General features: G+C 45.8%; 1 protein-coding gene across 5 annotated transcripts in view; it reads right to left on the reverse strand.

Annotated features, from left to right (window-relative positions):
- Positions 1-18,513, reverse strand: part of KLHL13 (kelch like family member 13) — a 40,011-nt gene that overhangs the window by 16,199 nt on the left and 5,299 nt on the right. For 3 of the 5 annotated variants that reach the window (XM_083372366.1, XM_083372367.1, XM_083372368.1), the window contains exon 2: positions 15,981-16,039. The exons of 1 other annotated variant lie outside the window; for it this stretch is intronic. In XM_083372366.1, coding sequence (XP_083228492.1) covers positions 15,981-16,000 — 20 coding nt within the window. In that variant the 5' untranslated portion in view covers positions 16,001-16,039. Of the gene's footprint in view, positions 1-4,255; positions 4,368-15,980; positions 16,040-18,513 lie in introns of those variants that run through there. One more of the 5 variants, XM_083372365.1, reaches the window with a different exon arrangement.

Raw genomic sequence — 18,513 nt, forward strand, 5'->3', positions numbered from 1 at the left:
TCTTTCTAAGAGCAGCCTCCAAATCTAGTAGCAATCTCCAAAACTGAGATGCCAATGGAAACTAGGAAGAATAAGAATCAAGAGATGCACGAAAATGCCTTCACCTAGGGGGACAAAAGATGGCTGAAGGAGAACCGCCTCACCTGAAGGAAAAAGCCGCCTAGGATGGCACGAGGGGCCACTTCCTTGGGAATTCCACCGCACCTTCTCCTATGTCCCCACCAATTGCCTCAGCCAAAGAAAGGAATTAAGAGCAACCTTCCTTTTAATCGCTTATTGTTTCTAGCCTAATTTTCAATCTGTAGACACAACAAGCCACTTACAAATGAAAACATTATCCTTCCAAACAGTGAACAAAAAACATAAAAACCGTTTTAAGATAACAGATAGAAAAGCAACCTCTGCTTGACCTCTTTGGCACAGCTAATGAAAGAGGGGGTCTTTAGATAACCTGGCATCCTAAGAAAGAACCAAAGCTTCCTCTGATAGCCCCAAAACTCTGCTGCTCCTGAGCATCTGAATTTCGATTGTAGGGCAGAGTCTACTTCGTTTTTCAAAAAAAAAAAAGTGAATGTGCAACTACACCCATCAAACTGCAGGGTGAGGATACAACTCAGTGTAGTCCCATGGCTTGGAACCCAATTCCAAAGGTTTGCAAAATCCAAGAGGTTCAGCTGGTATTTAGTGTCCAAAGATAAACTAGTTGTAAAGGGGGAAAAGGAAAAAAAGAAAGCTTGTCAAGAATAAAAGAAATATCTGCTAAACTGGAGTGAGAAAGAAAGTGGCACCTTTTTAGAGGAGGTTCTGCTATGGTCTGAAGCATGCTGACAAGCAGCCTTATTCTTTAGGGACTCTGCTGAGCAATAAACATCTAAAAAAAATAAATAAGAGCATGTTATGCAAGACTCAGTTCCAAGATTTATACTGACCAAATTTTTTTGCTTACTTTAGCTTGAAGAGAAGAAATGATTACTCTGATAATGGGATTGGGACTATCTTTGATACGCTGCACCAAGACTGCACTGGGAGGAGGAGGAGGAGGAGCAATGTTGACCCCAAGAAACAGGCTGGACTGTGGAAAAGACTCCCCTGCCTTGGCGGAACCCCCAAATAGTAGGGCTGCTCCTGCTGCCTGACTCCTACTGGGAGCACACCCAATCGACTCCTTGACTTGGTGCAAACCAAGAGAGTCAAGCCTTGACTAAGGCAATGTGGATAGCATGGTTCTGGCCAAAACAGGAATTATCTGAAAAAGTCTTGACCTTGTAGCAGATGTCCAGAAAGGGAACAGTCATCTCTGTAGATAGAGAGTAGACAGGAGCCAGGCACTCTTCAGCCTCCATGTGCACCTCACAGCTCTAGTATAAAATCTTAGAAGCAAATTCCCTTCACATACTAGGTAGTCGGGTCACCCCCTCTGGCTCAAACTGCAGTGGATTCTTATGCTCGCTGGGGCCTAAATTACAGGTGAATTGCACCAGGTGACAATATGGGGTGGAATATTGCCATTAATGCAGCCCTGATCTTTGCACACACCAAGGGCCTGAATGCACAGCCTTCAACCCCACAGCTGAAGTCTGAAGCAATGACAGACCAAGAGAGGGGCAAGGCCACTTTCAGAGAGCCACAAGCGCCACTTGCCCTGCTCAAGGGACTTCAGGGACACCCATTCAGCTACAGGCAGTCCTCGACTTACAACAGTTCGTTTAGTGACTGTTCAAAGTTACAATGGCACCGAAAAATGTGACTTATGTTTTTCACACCTACGGCCACTGCAGCCTCCCTGCGATCAAGTGATCCAAATTCAGACACTGGACAACTGACTCATATTTATGATGGTCACAGTGTCCCGGGGTCACGTGATCCCCTCTTGCAACCTTCCAACAAGCAAAGTCAATGGGGAAGCCAGATTCACTTAACAACCAGTGACTAGTTTAACAACTACAGTGATTCACTTAATGACTGTGGAAAGAACAATCGTAAAATGGGGCAAAGTTGGGCTTAATTTTGGTCATACGTCAAGGACCACCTGTAGTGACCGAGCTCCTTCGTTATGATGCTAGGTGCAAGGAGAAGACCTGAACCTTTCACCCCCCTTCCTCCAATCAATAACGCTTTCACGTAGGAAATAACATCCAATCTGCACCCAATCACCACATCACACAAGCATGCAGATCTGTTGAATTACAGCTGGACCCTGCCTCTTCTCTACGCTACACTTTAATTCAGGGGGATCTCAAATCCCCTCCCCAATTTCCTACAAAATACATAATTTGCTGTGTGCAGATCAGGAATTTTATTCTGGATGTTAGTGAAATATGGGTCTTATTAAGTGCAATTCTCAATATTGGATATCTTGAGGGCGATCCATCTTTCAATCCAAGCCTTCGCTCCAATGCACACAAATCAATCATCAATTGCTGCCCTTCCACCTATATGTGGGCATTGTACAACTGACCAACAAAACAGATGTGGGAAACTTTTTGTTCTTAGTCAGAAAAATTACACATCTTGCAGTAATATTTACTCAAAATATATAATGTAAAAACTTCAGCTGGCTTATTTCTTGACTTCTAGATTTCAAGACGCACGGAAGCAAGTCTGGGAGAGAAATTCACCTGCTTGAGGCAAACTGGGCGAAACATGCATGAGCGCATGCATGTGTGCGTATGTGTATGTGTGTAGAGAAGGAGCAATAGAAAATAGGACCTGCAGTGCCTGGACAATGGCTCATAAAGCACCAGCATTTCATATTCATAAAGGCCAAAAATATTTCTGAGCCTTCTTAAGGATAAACCTATCATTACCAATACAGTTCTCTTCCTTAAGATTTTAAAGCCTTTCTGGTTTAAACATCAAGCACAACATATATTTTACTAAAGAAAACAAATGAACTTGATGAGTATGTTTTAGCTCTGCAATTACATAAATCACGATGAAATATATGTCCTGAACTGCACACAAAAGGGCTTTTTAAAAAATCGATTCACTCATTTAGCTAAGATTTTTTAAGACACATATTTCTGTACTATCTTGTTTCCAACACTTCTTCTAGTTCCTGATCTAACATATATATTAAATGAATTAAATGAAATGTTCTACTCCTAATTCAGATGAAATCGACAATGCTTCTGTCCTTCCTATTTCAACACACTAGTGTAAAATTTCCTTTCATGTTTCAGATCTAGGAAAAATGCTCTCAACTGTTAAATGCTGAAAGTTTATGAGATGCTTTAAAAAAAATAAAAGCCATTTGCAGCCAATAGATACTGTTATGTCTCATAGTGTAAAATGTAAAATGAAAACAGAAAGAGACAGATAAGTAGATGTCTCTACCAAAATCTTAGATGAAGGGATGACTTGCCTATGAGCAAGCTAATATAAAAATTCAAAACATTGAGATACCCCATTTCAAGGCTGTGAAATCATATTTTTCAGACATAAAAGCTATAAAAGGCATTCAGACCTGTATTCGTGGAAATAATGAGCATCACCAAGATCAAGTTTACTTTCTTTCTTTCTTTTCACTTTATCATACCATGTGGCTTGCTCAGCCTTAGCCAGAAACACATCCCTCGTCTATGAAAAACGGGAACCTGTTCTTTACAAATCTAAAATCTTGGGCTGCAGCCTGCAGGTCTTGCAAAGCCAACGTTTAAATTTTGACTCCGAGAGACGAAAAGGAATCTAACCAGAGGAACAATTACTTGGATTTTAAAGAATGAATTTTTGACAGCCAGTATTTCACCACGGAAAACCCACCCACCCAGGACCGAAAAAGACACCTTGGTGGGCGTTCTGAGTGTATCTCATGAGGAAAAGCAACTAGAAAAAGGAAGAGCCCAGAACTCTGGAGTTACTCGCCTAAGATCTGCATTCTAGACCAACGACCCACACAAACTCCAAACAGGGCTACACAAAAGGAAGGGTGCAAATCTGCACCTTCTCCCCTGCTTTGCCCAACAAAGGAAGGACTGAAACGCAACACCTACCACCAGGGTGGTGGCGGAGAAGAAACACAACTGACAAGAGACGTTGCAGGGTAGGAGAGAGATGCAATGTTAGCAATGTTAATTCTGAGACCAATGTCACATTAAGGAATACAGCACCACAAATAAAGAATTGGGGGGGTAGGGGTGGGGGGTGGGGGAGATGGGTGTTAAGACTGCACAGAACCAAACCCGGCCAGGAGGGGGGATGGGATCTTGCAAAGGCATGCCCACCTCAAGAGGCCCTCCTCCCTTCTCTCACTTACATGTACGCTGGAGAAAGTGGCGACGACCGGGAGGTTTTAAGCACTGGCACGGGGAACTTCCAGCTAGCTGGCGAGGTCGTTTTCCATTTCAATGGCATGTTGGTCACCGCGATGCTACAATAACAGCAAACAGCGTTTCCGTAACAGACGGCCAACTCGGGCTTCCATTCCAGACGCACGCACCCTCCCAGGCAGGAGGGTGGCTGCCGGTGCGGCTGCTGCTCCTCCGGCTGGGAACCCGCCAAGCCAGCTTGCCAGGGATCTTAAACCGGCGTTTCCAAGCTGCCTAGGGGGCTGCCCGGCTTCTCCTCCTGACCCCTGCCATCCCCTAACGCGGGCAGGCGGGCGATCCTCCTCGGGCTGGCAGACCGTGCCACTGCCTCATTAGAGAAGGGCTGACTGCAGCCTACATTAGAAAAGGCGTGAGGGCGAGGGAGGAAGGGGGAGAGGCTGCACACCGCCAGGCGCCACCAGGCAGCCTTCCTTGGTCTATAAAAAGACCGCCTCGGTCTTCCCCACCCCAAGACCGAGCTGGCACTACTATTGTTCCACCTTCCCAGTCACACTGCAGCACCCAGCTACATTCAATACCTATTAACCTGGTTTCTGGCCAATAGCAGCAGGACAAAAAACCCGAAACCACCGAGGAAAGGGGTGTGCAGAGGGGGGGGGGCACGAGATGGACGCCACAAAGAAAACAAAGCCACGTACCGACTCAGAATGCATTTGTCATCCTCGGAGTATTCTTCGCCGGAGCTGCAACAGTACAAGCGGGCGAGAAACCTCAGCATAGCCTTAGGCCAGACGGCTTGGAAGGAGGGAGATCAGTGACCAAACGCAGCAGCAGGAGGAGGAACCGCTTCTCCTTCCGTGCAAATCAAACAAGGCAAGAAGGCCATTATGGCAAAAAGGCTACTTGCAAGCAAGAAAAAGAAGGGGGGGGAAGGAGGTTTTGAAAGAGAGAGGGAAAGAAGGGGCCAGCTTTTACTAATCCATAATAATCAGAGGGACCCGAGGAACGCGGGAGGGCAGATCCCTGCCTGCTTTTCCAGGCTGCTTGGGATTCAAGGCGCTCTCGGTTTCCCCTACCCTCGGCTTCCAGGATGTGGCGAGAAAAAAAGCCTCGTGCATTTTACAACACGTTCTGCAAACACCAATATCGTCCTTCGCCTTCGGTTTGCAGCTGGGAATTGGAGAGCAACGTGCTGCTAATATCTGTCCTTGCACAGGGATGCAATCAACACTCAGACAGAGCAACCTCCCCTTCCCCGGCTCATAAATTGCCTGAAATCTTGAGGAAGCAGCCGGCTTGCAGGTGTCACACAATTCTCTGGCCTATCTGGGGATGACCGAGGGGCAGGCGCCCCTTTTGCAAAGCGCCCTTGAAGCAGCACGCGGTGGGCCAATTTAAGGACGGCGACACTTTATGGAAATGTTGTTCCGACAGTTTAATCCCAAGCCAGGAGGCGCCTCGATCCGTGTGAAGGAGCACCGAGGCACAGCTGCCATGTGGCAGAACAAAGCTTCTCCTGCCGGAAAAGGAGGGAGGGAGGGAGGGAGATCGGAGGATTTCCAGGGACTTCGACGTACACCCTCCTTCCCTGTGGCTCTGGGCCCCCAGAATGACTGTATCTTTAAAGGCAAAACAAATGGAGCACTTTTTATTGAATTTTTGCAGTTTCTTCATTTGTAATTCAGGCAAGGAGGAACACCAGGAGAAGCAGCAGCTTCTAAATTTTCTGCTTTCAAGTTCCCAGTTGTGCTGAAAAGTCTACGGTCACAGAATAGGAAAATATTCAGCACTACCCCCCAAAATGCCTGGCCATTCGCCTAATCGTTGCCCAAAGTCCCTCCAGGCTGAGGAGATAAGTCACGCAAATAAAAGCATCCTAACTTGGGGAGGGCTCTGCTCAGCATCCAAGAAGCTCTCTTCCGGCCACTGAGGATGGGAGAACAATGGCTTGATGCCGCAGGCAAGTTGACTCAGACCTAGCCATATATTCCATGCCAATGGCCTGGCGGGGGGAGTAGGAAAACGAGAGCAGAAGCTGCTAATACGGACGGCACCGAATCATTTGTTTCTGGCCTTTAAGCGTGAAGAAGAAGAAGTGGACAAATCCGGCTGAAGACCGTGATACGGCTGGCTTCCTTGCCAAGTCCAGTTCTGCCTGAGACTCCCAGGAGAGTCTTTGCGGGGGAACTGGGTTTCTCTCGCCTACTTTGAAAGAGGCGGGCTGCTGACAAAGGATGGAGGCTGCCACCTTCCAGGAGCCACCTCAGGTCCTGGGGAGACGTGGGCTCAGCAACACCCCCACCACCTATGCTGCTTTAGCCCCAGAACAATCAGAGCGAATGAGCGTCATTAATAGTCAATGGGTGCCTCCGCTCCCACAGCACACACCACAGAGGCTGAAGGACAATGGGGTCATCAGCTGTTCAAGCTTAATGCACTGACTGCCCCTCACGGCAGACCCTGGACGGCCTGCTTAGGGGCGAAGAGAACAAGCTAGTTCTACCAAGGATCAGCTTGCAGGGAGACAAGTGCAAGGAGCAGCATTCAAGCCTCCACCCATGTTGGAGCCAACTTAGGTCAGTCAAAGCTCCCAGCTGACTCTTTGCTACGAGAAACGGCTGGGAAAACCCAGATTATGGAGAGGGGGCTGTGTTTATCAGTTCTGAATCCTTGAAGGCACGGCTGAGCCCTCAAGGGTGAGTTTCTTCTGGTCTCAGAAGCTCCTAAGCCCAAGAGGTCAACATCCAACCTCTTTTCTATTCTTGCCACAAACTGTCCATGAAGTCCACCAGGAATCAAGCTGGATTTCAAGGTGTCTTTTCTCTTCATGCGTCTCCACAGCTGTAGACTTAAATATCTGCCAAATCCTTCAATCTGACCAGCAAGAGCATTACAGATCTCACCGCTCTACATAGATAGGTAACCTTTATTGTCGTTTTTTTTACTGTGGGCACAATGGCACACATTAAAAATGTAATTTAGTTGCTTGCTCTCAAAGTGTATACATACATAACACACATTTAAACGTACTATGTACAACATATGTATAGACCTACACCCTTACATATAAGTAACATACATATTAATCACTGTCCATCTTGAATACATAACGGAAAGAATTCAGAAAATGAACATTAACTTTTGAAAACTACCACTGAATAAATCTGTACAGCAAAGTGATTTGGATAGAGCTTCGGAAGAACCAAAGATAAATAACCGATGTTGAAAATCACCAAGGGTGGAAGAGGGCCAGTCATCTTTCTTGCTACTCTAGAAGTAATCAAGGAAACACATTTATCTGGCATTTCTGGAACAGCAGTTTCTCAACTGTATTTTTCAATAAGAAAGAAGCTTATAATACTGAACATTCAACTGTGGAGGATCGAGATCTTAGGCATCGGGAGGCTGAAGACAATTTCTTGAGTTTGGACTATCAGAGATAATTTGGTAGGACATCTGGCTCGGTCCTCTGAGCCATTCAAATAATTTTGCCAGACAATTAGCCAAAAGTTGTGACCAAAGAAACTCAGCAGATATTTGTCCCAGCTATCTAAAATGAATTATCAAAGTACCTTGGGCTTTCTTGTTTCGAGGGTCATATCACGGGAAGAGCCAACGCAAGCACATTAAGGCTTGGGGTAGCGTGTTCTACCCCTGAAAAACAGCCATTCACAGGGTACGTGTGAAGGAAATGTCACTGGGCCCTGTCTTCTGGAGGGGGGCAGTCTAGGCAGCCTCCCCTTTCCTCTCCCTTCTAGAGCTCTCAACCGAAACCCGCCTCAGTTCAGACAGCTGCTGGCTCATCTTCCTTTAGGAAGCGATTGCAACAGGGAGACGGTGGGCTGCATTTCCCACACGGCACCACGTCCTCTTCTACCACGCGCAGAACTGACTGCGGGACCGAAAGGAAAGAGGAGGACAAGCAGCAAGGACGACGGACAACTGCACGGGGGCGATGGGTGCACCCTTGGGGGACCTGAAGGACCAGGTTAGGGCCAGATCATCCCAGAGAGAATCTCTCTAGGAATTGACAGCAATCTGGTAGTCCATTATCAATCTTTACTAACCCCAGAACTCCAGCTTTCCAAAAGAAAGGGGTGCCTCTTAGCCCAGCCCTCACCGAGCTAGCTACCACTTTTGCATTTTAAAAAAGTAGGAAACATTCCCGATGAGATCACAGGATTTAGAATGCAGAACATAGAATAACAGAGGTGGAAGGGACCTTGGCGGGGTCTTCTAGTCCAACCCCCTGCTTCAGCAGGAAACCCTGGCCTGTACCACTTCAGACAGATGGCTGCCCGGTCTCTTCTTGGAAGCCTCCAGTGACGGAGCACCCATAACCTCTGGAGGCAAAGAGTTCCATTAGTGGATGGTTCCCAGTCTTGAGAAATTTCTCCTTAGTTCTAGGCTGCTTCTCTCCTCGGTTAGCTTAGATACCCAATTCCTGGAACTGCTCTTCGTATGTTTTAGCCTCCAGCCCCCCAATCGTTCTTTTTGCTGTCCTCTTTTCCTTGTCTCAACAACTTTTTTATATTGTGATGACCAGAACTGGATGCAGTATTCCAAGTGTGGTCTTACTAAGGCTTTGTAAAGCGTACTAAAACTTCACTGGATCTTGATTCTGTCCCTCTATTTATGCAGCCTAGGATAGCGTTGGCTTTTTTTGGCTGCTGCAGCACACCGTTGGCTCATATTTAAGCGATTGTCCACTAGGACTCCGAGATCCCTCTCACAGTTACTGGCATTAAGCCACGTTTCACCCAGCTAGCCCGTACCTATACAGTTGGTTTTGCCTGCTAAGTGTAAAACCTTGCTTTTCTCCACATTAATTTTCATTTTGTTGGATAGGGCCCATTGTTCAAGTCTGTCAAAATCCTTTTGGATCCTGAGCTTGTCTTCTGGGGTGCTGGCTATGCCTGCCAGATTAGTGTTGCCTGCAAATTTGATGAGTTCCCCTTCAATTCCCTCATCCCAGTCATTTATGAAGATATTGAAGAGTACTGGGCCCAAGACAGAACCTTGGGGTACCCCACTGCTTACTTCCCTCCCTGTAGATGTACTTCTGTTGAAGACTACACGTTGAGTACTAATTAATAACACGGCAACTTGAATTAAAACTCATCAATCTGGCTGCTCACTCTGTGCCAGCCAGGAGCCCTGAAACACCCACGGGGTCAACGTTTATTACACAATGAAGTTTCTGAAAGACTTAAAAGCGAGCTAATGCTTATTCAGAATCAGTCATGCCACCTTCTGGCGATGATGCGAAGAGATTAACTGGAGGAACTTAAAACGGATGTTTCCCGGGCTCCCTTTTCACAGGAAGGCTGCAAGAGGCAGCGGCCCTGGCACAGCAGGAGGATAAAAGGAGCAAGACGTGGCGCCTGGATTAAGCCCGTTCATCAGGAACAGGCGAGGGCACCGCTGCCTCCTCCTCTTCCCAATTATTTGAGGAAGCATTCAGAAACTGTTTTTCTGGGCGGGGGGGGGGGCAGCCAGCCCCCATGGAAGAGAACAGCAGGTACTTTCAGTATTTTACTTAGTTTAAGAGAACCTTCAAAGCTGCTAAGTATAGACTTAATTTCGACAGACTGGCATTTCCATATATTAAACACTAATGCAATAATCAAATGAGCTAGAAGTTATTACCCCAATAGATAATGCAAAGCAGTGAAAACAAAGAAGGGGCAAGTCAACAATGAAATCTTTATCTGTGCTGTTCCCAGGGAACTTTTTTTAAAAAAAGTATATATATTTATAAACAATAAAATAGTGGACAACACAGAGGAACTAACTTTGTAACTAAGCTCAAAGTACCCTTTTTATTATGAAAACAACTCAACATACTTCATTTGATACCTTTTATCACTATAACACTGAGCATCAATCGCACAACACTAGTGTCAGAAGTGTTCTGAAGACTTCACACCTTGCCTTTAAAATCCTTACACTAAAACCAGCCAACCACCAATAAGCTTAAATCCCTCTGTTCAACAAAGCCTTCCTAGAAAGTTTCAAACATCCAGCGAGATCCCCCTTCCAAGAGAGAACAACAATTCTCCCAGGGTAGTTCAATGCTGCTTCTTAAGGTATGGTAAATAAAAATGCCAACCACTTTAAAAGAACCCAACCGCAGAGGGCAGAGGGCAGCCACACCAGGAAGCAGCCTCATTCTGAGACAGAGATGGGTGGTACCCAAACTTGATAAATAAGAAAGAAGAAAGGAAAAATTACATCTGGAAGCCTCCAGGCAGCTACATTTATATGCACCCCTCCTTTTCAGAGGGGGGGTAAAGAGCGCATGTCGTGAACTAGTTGTGACTAGTTCAACAAACCAGGGCAATGCAAACTCGAATTTAGCAAAATATCAACCCAGCCAGAGATCTTTCAACTACCAATCTAGACAAGACGGTGCAATCTTCTCCCCCCAAAGGGCCCGGGGAGGGGAGAGTTACCTGGTGGTTCAACTTGCAGCAAACTGGCTTGGGATTCGATCTATTCGCAGCACCTCAGGTTGAATTTTGGCTGTTTAAACATTTGTCGCTCAAACATTTCTAAGAACTGTGCCCAGGGCGCATGCAGTGAAGTGATGGGATATAAATACTTTATGAAATCAACAGGGCAACAGAGAATGAGGCCGTCGCCACAGCAGCACGTGTTCCTGTAAGAAAGAGGGTCTCCAAACTCTCACTGAAAGAGAGGAACAAGGCCAATCGCAAAGCGGATTCGCTTGGAGTTGCAAAAGAGCAACTTCCTTCCACTGCCGTTTCCCATTTTTCCGGAGACAACGGTTTTAACCCTAATATTTGCATTCCTAACAGTGCAGGGGGGATAAATTCTCTTTTTCCAAGCAGCTTCTGTTTTGTTGTGTTTTGCGTGGATCTGTTCCTGCTTTTCATCTATTGCCTTATAACCGCCGGGTCTTAAAAGCTGTTGGTTTTCAAAACAAAGGAAAGCTTCCAATGTTTTATCTTACTACACAGAAGATTAGGAACTATGCACCTCGTCTGAAAATGTTATTTTCGACAGGATGAATTTGACTTGTGGGTTCAATGCAAACACAAGACCACGGTTAAGTTTAATGTCTTATTTGCCAATTCACACTCAATTATCCCAGCCTAATGCTGTGTTTATCAATGTCGGCAAGTTTATTACAGATGGGCTCCCACAATTTCCCAGCCAGCATGGGCAGCTGGGGATTTCTGGGAGTTGAAGTCTACCCATCTTAAACTAGCCAAGGTCGAGAAACACTGGCCTATCATAACAACCTGCAAAGAAGCACTGGACCATACAGCTTCTGCCTAGCCCAGTGACCGGCCTCCCAATTCATCTTGGTTAATTTAAAGACTCAGAATTCAAGTCATCTACAACCCTGAAAGCTGGCTAGGACACATGGCCCATTCTCTTCTTTACAGGACAAGATACTTCAACAGGAGGGAGAAAACTAAAGAAGGTTAAGCTATGCATAGAAGCAAGGAGTGCTGCAAACCTAATAAGTAGGAGAAATAAATCCCAATTTCTTATTAAACTGTAACTGGGAAAAACTTAACCTGATTAGCTGCACAGATAACTACAGGGAAGCCAAAATCACCTTACTTTGCAATCAAAGAAGACCCAAGACATGGTTGGTTGGCTGAGGAATTCTGGGAGTTAACTAACGTCCACTCATCTTAAGGTTGAGAAGCACTGGATTAGAGATTCATGGTAAACGTAGGGTTTGAGGGACAGTTATACTGATGCTGCTTTGAAACTTGACCCCAGAAACTAATTCACGCATTGTCTCCTGGCTGACTTTATACCCGCCACCACCACGTTGGAAAGTTCAACCAGCATCATGTCCAGGAACATGACGAATGGACAGTCTGTGTGGCTATCATTGTGGAGCTGCCCCTGCCACCAATGCAGGAAGCTCCAATGGGCACACACTGCATCGGTGCAAATAACGGACAGATTTTGCTTTGCGGAGAAAACAGTATTCAAAGGTGCAATTGATCAGCTCATGTGACTCCTTTGTTAAGAAAACCTCTTTTAAAATTCTTGCATTTTACACAGAAGCAACCTGATGGCCATGTGGCTGGAGGCTCTGATTGTCTAGGCAGGGACCAAAGAAAAGAGCAGGAAGTAAAGATAAGACACATGGGCCTCTGCAGAGCACGATTAAAACAAATGAGGCCATTTAGAGGACTTTTAACCATTTTATAATCAGGGGGCAGCTGCAATTCCAGTGACATTCTAAGTTGAAATAATTGGCAAATAGGAGCTGTATTTTCAACAAAGACAATCAAAATGCAATCAAGGGAGAAAGTGGAACCTTTCCCAACAAGGCTGCCAAAATTACTGATATTAAGTACTATGGCAACATGGACAAAAAAGGCCAAAAGGGATAGATGGGCAGCCTTCAGCCTCTACTGACCTATATGAATCACAGGCATGTGCCTTGGTTCTCACATCCGTGAGCCCCTCACCGGCTCACCCCACTTCACCTCCCCTTTCAAGATCAGGCTTTAACAAACATCACACCGACCATAATTGATTTGGCAAGAAAATCACAACAGATTAGGGATCAAACATGCCAGCGACTGACTCAGTGCTGGTTGGCATACAAAACAGCACCCTACACTCCTGCCCAAAGTGTCTCTTAGGTCTCTCCCTCTGTTAGAGGCCAGTAAACAAATGCCAGACTTTCTGAAATCATGCCTTTAAGGCCTTTCAAACCCATAAACTAATTTCTATTTGGTCCAGTTGTGTTAAGGTCGCATCAGACCTAAACCTCCGGATTTCAGCTATAGCCAAACAGCCTGATAAAGTTAGTGGCCAAATTCTTCTGCCACTTCTACTGTGGCTAAAGGGAAAATAACTCTACTGATCTGCTCTAGGTCAGCTGGCCTGCAACAGGAGGAGGAAGGCTTGAAAAGCAATGCGGGGGGGGGGGACACACATACCTGTCGTGAAGCACTGGAGGCCTCTCCCTTCTGAGAACAGAATGATCCATGCTGCTATGGAACAACTCCCCTCTCAATCAAAGGAAGACTACAAAGCTTGCCCTCTTTTACACAAAATTTAGAAAGCCTGGTACCCCACAGCACCACTGCATTTTAACCGATCACACGAGCAGAGCTGATTGGAAGAGGATAACGGTTCACCAGTGGGGCCAGTCACCCTCCTCTCCGTGATGGAAGAGGCGGCCTTTGTTTCTGGACAAGGCGGCGCAGGGCGGAAAGTGCCCTATTCACTGGGAGGATGCTGGGAAGCCACGACTGTATCTCCTTCTCTGCTCCTCCTCCTCCTCCTCCTCCTCTTGACATGCTCGCACGGGCTCTGGCCACTAAAAGGGCAGAGGGCTCCCTCTGCATTATGGCAGCCCGGCACATGAGCGGACTTCCAAGAGGAGATGTCCCTGCGGGTGGGGTGGGGGAGCCACTTAGGGAAAAAACTGTCATCCCTGGGCAGCACCCAACATCCCCGCGTCAAAGCAGCTTAAGGAGCTTTGCTTAGGCTCCCTGTCTGCTGCGGTGACCTCTGGGATGATCGCCGGCTTTGTTTCTGGAAAGGCCTTGTGAACAGAGCCCCTCCAGCACCACGCTGGTTCTTTAGGACGGGACGCATCCCTTCTCGGACTGGCTGTGCATTCTGCCCCAAACCCAAGAACCCCGTTTTTATCCACCGGCAATTTGGAGGCCGTCCAGGCAGGACTGAAGCTGCTTTTCATAGCTGGCTGCTAATCTGATTAGCGAGTGGATCTGAATTTCAAAGAGGAGGGAGACGAGGGTGTCACTGCCTCTCCATCTTCCCGTCTCATTCGAAGAAGAAGAAACTGTTACAGAAAAGGCTTTTGAGGGCCAGTACAAACTGCAGGAAAAGCACCAGAAATGCATTTCCTTTGCTCCTAGGAGCTTTTGTGCTGCTTGTAAAACAATGCCCTTCAAGGTCTGCCACCAACGCCCTTTCCAGGGCAACTCTACTAGTCCTGTGTGTAAAAAGTGTGTGTGTGTGTGTGTGTGTGTGTGTGTGTGTGTGTGTGTGTGTGAAGTAAGTGAATGTTTCCGGCAACAGAGAATATTCAGAAGCTTTTTAAGGCGAACAAAGAAGGAAGAGGAGAATGCTGCCCTCTCCTCCCCCTGGACCTTCTAATCTCAAAACTGCTCTGGACAAACCCAGCTGCTGCAGAGCAATTTGCATTCAGTCTGCCATAACATTTCCAGGGCTGAGCTAAAATAGGGTCATTTCACTGCCTAAACACAAGAGATCTGCCCTCTTATGGGGAGAGGCCCTTCCACGTGTTTCAGCCACAGACCTTACCAGGGCAGTTCACTGGCCAAAAACTTCGCTGATTTCATTGACATAATCAATCCCCCAAACAATCCATCTGATGTAAAGGAAAAGCAATTCAGTGAGGAACACACACAGAAGGAGACCGTGTTGCAGAGAGCCATTTATTTAGTGAACAAACCAAGGCACAGCTCTTCAGAGGAAGTTCCACTGAGTTCAATGGGATTTGCCTCTGGGCTGGCTGCGGTTGTATTTTGTGAAGTGTAAGATGTGCTGGAATGATAAAAGTTAGATTTTCTAAGTGCAGTCATTCTCAAATTCCTTTATCTGGCTGCTGCTTTTCTTTCATCTTCAGAGCTACTGTTGGCTTTAAAGAAAAGGGGGTATCTGTAGCTCAGAGCTGAACTGTGAAGCCCTTGCTGCCATCTGAGCTTCGTTGTTTGCTTGCAGATGTTTTATTCTATAAGCTACCAGTAGGGAAATCATGAGTGCTGGTGAATGTCAGGTTTGCTCTGTTTAAGACCAGAAGACATCCCCTCCAGCAACCAACACCCAGATAAGCAGGGATTAACAGCAGACAAACAATCAGACAGAAAACAATGCCCTAATCAAGGAACCGCCCAGGAGAAAAATATACGCTCACAACACTGGCAGGGCAAGCGACTGTAGATAAACAGGGAGAAAACCCCACACTCTCACACTGATGATGTTCCTTAGTTGGGTAATAAAATGTCTGTGAGCAAACAACCAAGCTCAGAGAGCACTTAGCAGAATTTTTTTAGAGTTATCAGTAAATGTTACCAAATTCCAATTGTTGCTTTGTTACTGAAAATCACCCCAAACAGCGGTTACCAAAAAAGGATATTGTGGATGGTGAGAACAGACAATAAAAACAGAAAACCATATTATGTGTCATTAAAAACAGTAAGGATACACAAAACAAGCCATGGGGTCACTACCGCTGGGCTGAGCTTGTGTTTGTGCTGAGAAAATTACCCTAGAGGAACACTTAATTGGATACCTTTAACGCTAAACTTGAAAATCTTCTGCTGACCTACTGCTCGAGTTCATTCAAAACTCTGCTGAAATGTTTTGTAACTGAAAATATCTTACTAATGTGCTGATATGGAATGAAATGTATTGTGGGTATTTTGAACTGGGTTGAGCAGTTTGCTGCACAGCATTATATAAAATGAATCTAATGTCAAAAGGTTCCATCTTCATCTTAAAATGCGTTATGCTGGAATGAGACAGGCAGAACTAAAGCCCACTATTTTATAAAATCCAATCCAGGCTTGCTCTGCCCTTAGCTTAAAGCTGTTGAGAGCAGGCAGCACATAAATTTTGTAAATAAATAAAATCCATGCATGCAATTTCTTAGCAATATAAGGATAAAGCCAAGCACTTCAGTTTCACACAGTCACCATTTTATGTAATACTCACAGACTGTCTCTCCACATCATCTTTGACACAATACAATGCCTTCTCGGCTCTCTGAGCACCTGCAAGTTGGAAGAAAAAACACACACCGAGAAATAGAAAATCTCATTAATGGCTTTCTTTGGAAAACCGCCTGGAGGCCTCTCTTGGCTTTTCTGGATCTGCCCTCCTCCCAGAGTGCCCAATCTCAACTCCTGGGTGCCTCCAGCAGCGTTTAACCCTTTGGAGAGACATCTCCAGGGAGAGGCTGGAGCCATCAGGAATATAAAGGGCATCAAGCCATCCCACTGGGAAGTTGTAGGCGGTTCAGGCTCTTTGGAATCAGACTGCTCTGCTAAGAGCCACTTCACCTCCCCAGCCCCCTTCCGTCATATGGAGCTTTGTCCCCTTGAGCCAAGATTGGCCAGCATGGAACCCCCTTCTACATTTTCACCCAAGTCCAAATAAACCTGTACCCAGAAGGGTCTCTGCGTGCATCACTGGAGTCTGAACTAAAGGAGCTTCCTTGTCAGGCTGATCTTTTCAAAGCTACTTCTGCTACACCCTCAATTAAGAGATGGGAGAGAAAGGAAGCCAGTCCAGCACTATGGTTGAAGGCAGCTGACTAGAAGTTGGGAGACTGCCAGTTCTAGTTCTGCCTTAAGTGTGGAAGTCACCTGGGTGACTAGTCACAGTCTCTTAAGCCCTGGATTAAGAAGGCAAGGGCAAGCCATTTCCCCAAAAGTTGCCAACAAATCTCCATGGATTTGACAGGAATCCAGATTGACTAGAAAGCACCCAAAACACAGAAGATCAAAAGATATTATCCACACTGGTAGAAACGGAGAGTTCACCAGGAGCCGAAATCAGGTTTTCTACCTTAAAAACCCCTCTTGGTGTCTCGGACCACACTAACTACGAGCACAGATACTGAACATGCTGGCTGAGTTGTGCGCGCAGCTTCTTCTAAGCTGATCCTTCTGGGCAATTTAAAGGTTTCTTGCAAGTATTCCTTGAATATTTTCTAGCCAAATGAGCTGCCAGAGGACGAATCTGGATCTCTCTTTTAAGGGCTCGATTGAGCCATTAACTATGGGATGAGTGGCACATTTCACAAATGCGCCACCAATGTTGAATGCACAGAGAGCCACTCTTGCCAGCTTGGTGGGTTTCTCTGCATGAAGAGCTTGCGTGAAACTCCCCAAGCAGCCCACTTGGGAGGACACCAACTGCGTCATCTTAACACTGAAACAAACTCTTCCATGCACAGCAAGTTGTTACAGTCAAGTGGGAAGGCAAAAGAAAACAGGTCTGGACAGTTTTAGCTTGATAACTTAATCCCCAGCCAGCCATTTCAATTATTTCACGAGCACTTGTTCCTGAAACAAGTTAGCTGCAGGCACTTTGAAAAACAAGTGTGCCACACTCTACAGTCACATTGGATCTGCTAAAATACCCTCCATTTACCTAAGTGACTGTGTGCCTTTTAATATGGTTAATTTATACATAATGGGATACTAGAAACAGATATAGGAAAAAAGACTCTAGGGCAGCTTCAGATGATCCAATTTTGTGAAAGTTGGCTGCCCCCGTTTGCCAAGAATGACCGAGCCCTGGGCTTCCAATGTTCACAAAAGGGGATAGTTTGTTGGTGACACCCTGGAGACACGTCCTTGAGGATTTCCTACTCAATGGAGCAGAGGTTTTTCTCCCCATCACAGTGTTTTCTTTTAAGAGATCTTTTCTACCACCCAGTGCAACCTACAGCCTTGGAATATCACAAACTGAAGTGTTCACCACCCCACCTTTCTCAGCTGTTCAAGTTCAATCAAACTCCACTCTGAGAATTTTATTTGTCCAGTTAGCTATTTTTCTGGAAAACTGGAGCTAGTCAATACCTTAAGCCAGCTGCTTTACGTTTCCTTCTTAGTAGGAACCCTTTCTGGGGTATCATTCAGAGATGGTCCTTACATATAAGCCAAGAAGGTCCAGAAACCACAAAGAGAAGCACACTTCAAATACAGTGTTATTTAATCACTGTCCTGCTGAACATGGCTTCCCTCTCAAATTCTCTACCCTCCACAAACTGGGTGAGAAAACTGAAGAGGAGTGATGCATATTTGCTGATCTTTAAAGAACACTCAACGGCTTTCGAAAGAATCAGTGGCCGATTTATTAATTTCCCACAACAAAGACATTTTTCGCTGCTCTTCTTGCAACCAGGACAGGAATGGGTCCTTTATACGTTTGCTGCAATCGTTCCTCCTAATCAGAACATGTTGGCATAATTTATATTTTTGAGCTATCAACTTCCAAGTATCTTAATAAGACACCCGAAAACGCTATCCGCAAAATCAGGCATTAGACTTGAGTTCAGACACAGACCATCTTTTCTACTATGAAAAGATCCACAGGAGAAGAGAGAAAGATTAACACTACGTGTGTAAAGAATCGAGGATTTTACCCAAGTCTAGCTAGCTTCATGCCAAGGCAGAAGATTATTACAGGCTTTGGAGTAACAGGCAATGCTTTACCATTGCCAGACGCACAGCTTAAT

Source organism: Vipera ursinii (assembly GCF_947247035.1).
Source record: "Vipera ursinii genome assembly, chromosome: 12".
In the NCBI taxonomy this organism is placed as follows: Eukaryota; Metazoa; Chordata; class Lepidosauria; order Squamata; family Viperidae; genus Vipera; species Vipera ursinii.